Source organism: Triticum dicoccoides, chromosome 1B (assembly GCF_002162155.2).
Source record: "Triticum dicoccoides isolate Atlit2015 ecotype Zavitan chromosome 1B, WEW_v2.0, whole genome shotgun sequence".
Taxonomy (NCBI): domain Eukaryota; kingdom Viridiplantae; phylum Streptophyta; class Magnoliopsida; order Poales; family Poaceae; genus Triticum; species Triticum dicoccoides.
Window position 1 is genome coordinate 41,251,954 of NC_041381.1, and position 2,248 is coordinate 41,254,201.

General features: G+C 47.2%; 1 protein-coding gene across 1 annotated transcript; it reads left to right on the forward strand.

Annotated features, from left to right (window-relative positions):
• Positions 1–797: 797 nt before the first annotated feature.
• On the forward strand, positions 798–1,760 carry LOC119300655 (zinc finger protein ZAT12-like). The gene has a single exon (XM_037577563.1). It carries the CDS (start codon positions 883–885, stop codon positions 1,456–1,458), a length of 576 nt encoding a protein of 191 aa, XP_037433460.1. The 5' UTR covers positions 798–882; the 3' UTR covers positions 1,459–1,760.
• Positions 1,761–2,248: the final 488 nt, after the last annotated feature.

Sequence of the window (2,248 nt, forward strand, 5' to 3'; positions counted from 1 at the left end):
TTCGGCTGGATGAAGCCACAAACTGGAAGAGGCCTTTTGTTGATACTGCCAGCCAGCATTGTTGGTGACCGAGTGAGCGCATCAGATTCTAGGTACTGTTTCATGTGGCTACTTGGGACGGCCATGAGGCGTTTCATGAGCTCATCATCCATCAAGCATAATTGCCTTCCCATATTGTGATGTTGGTCTAGTCATGCATGACTCACGGCCAAACTCATGCAACTGAACACAATTAAGGATTTTAAGACATGCTTAGGTAGTTCCAAGGAAAATGGGAATCCTCACTGACACAAAGTATCATCTTCCATTTTATGGAATGAAATTTTTATCTTGTTGTAGGCACCACACTTCATAGAATCTCGCGGCAGAATCTGTAACTGGTGTCTGTGCAAGTATATTTTTTCTGAGTTTCTTAAGACATGTTTCTAGAAGAGGAACAGTTGACCCGGAATCTAATTGGTCGCCTGCATCATCATCATCATGGACGATCTGTAGCTGCATAATGCATATTTATCCACTAACCCAAGAGAGTAAAGAAGAGATGCATCTTGGTTCCATGGCGCCGCGTACCTGGAGCTGCAGTACGCGGCAGCCGTTTGGTCTCGTCCTGGGGGTAGCTTGTGCTGTTTGTTTAATCAGAAACTCATGCAGAGATGGTTAGAGTCACTGCTGCCTTGCTACTGGCTGATTACTTTATGTCTTAGTTCGTCTATAAGTACAGATGCAGTTTGATGCGCTCTTCTTCGTCCATCGGCCCATAGCCAATCTCAGCTTCTTCTTCTTCTTCTTCTTCTTCTTCTTCTTCTTCTTCTTCTTCTTCTTCTTCTTCTTCTTCCATTTGTCCATCTCAGTTTCTTCTTCTTCATCAGTGATTAGTGAGCAATGATGAAGAGATTTGCGTTCGAGGAGAGGGATATGGCGGGCATGCTGCTGACCGTGTCACGGGAGCAGGCGATGCCCATGCCGGTGCTGGTTGCCGCGCGTGGTGACCGCGGACAGGAGCGCGCGTTCGTGTGCAAGACGTGCGACCGCGTGTTCCCGTCGTTTCAGGCGCTGGGCGGGCACCGCGCCAGCCACAAGAAGCCGCGGATGGACGGCGACAGCGACCTGAAGCCCAAGATGCACGGCTGCTCCATCTGCGGCCTGGAGTTCGCCGTCGGCCAGGCTCTCGGAGGCCACATGAGGCATCACCGTGCCATGGTTGCCGGAGGCGGCGGTGTCGTGCCGGCACCGCCGGCGACAACAAGCAACAACTCCGTCGTCAGTAGCAACGCCCTTGTCGGCAGCGGCAGCATCAAGCCCGGGCTGTGGCTCGACCTGAACCATCCACCGTGCGATGATGGCAACGGCATGGACGCTGATCACGGCGAGTGCGGCCACGGTGCCCCCGCCGCCGGGTATAAGTTCCACCAGTTCTTGGATAACAGCACCATGGCGGTGGACTGCGTCGGCTACTAGCTCCTCTTCTTCTATTGCCGGGTTTTTGCCGGACAGTAGAATATCTCTGTGTGGCACTGGAGTACTACTTTTGGATCTCCTTTATCTTTCTTTTTCTCTTGGATGAAGACATTAATCCACGTTTTGTATAGCGGTATATATAGTAGATGAGTGCCTAATGGAAGGGCGTGACGGACATACATCATTTCATATTGAGATGACAGTGTGCTTAATTTGGTGGCTTGGAGGCCCGCCAGACCTAATTACCTTGGGTTTTCCTGCTATTATTATTGATGAAAAAACCTTGGGTCAAGTGGCCCAATGTAATTATTTTCTCACAGTAAAAGACACGGAATTGTGGTTTTTCCATTTGGTGCAAGTGAGGATATTATGTTTTCTCTTCCAGTAGTATATGTTTTTTCTCTCAGAACCTATAACCGCTTCTGGAACAAGGTCCATTTTTAACCATACATTATTTTGTGTGTGAACATGAACTTAAAACATAGCTCTTTTGACATTAAGCACTGAAATTTCCAAGAGCAGTTAACATGAACTCAAACCTGGTTTAAAAAGCTTTGCATTTTAGGCCTTCAAATTAAGTGGTTTTCATTTACAGTTTTGGCAAGTCTCAGTCGACTAAGACTTGGTTATGCTCAGTCGATGCAATATTCATTTGATCTCGTATGGAGATCCATGCAAAAAAATTCTTTTTAGTTTTTGTTTCATCCTCTTATATACTATGTCACTTGATTGAGACCTGGTTAAGTTTCAGTCCACTAAGACCTTTCCACACCCTTTCATTTATATAGGA

Excerpts from the sequence above, each read along its gene's own strand:
- LOC119300655 (XM_037577563.1), top strand. The coding sequence starts at position 883 with ATGATGAAGAGATTTGCGTTCGAGGAGAGGGATATGGCGGGCATGCTG.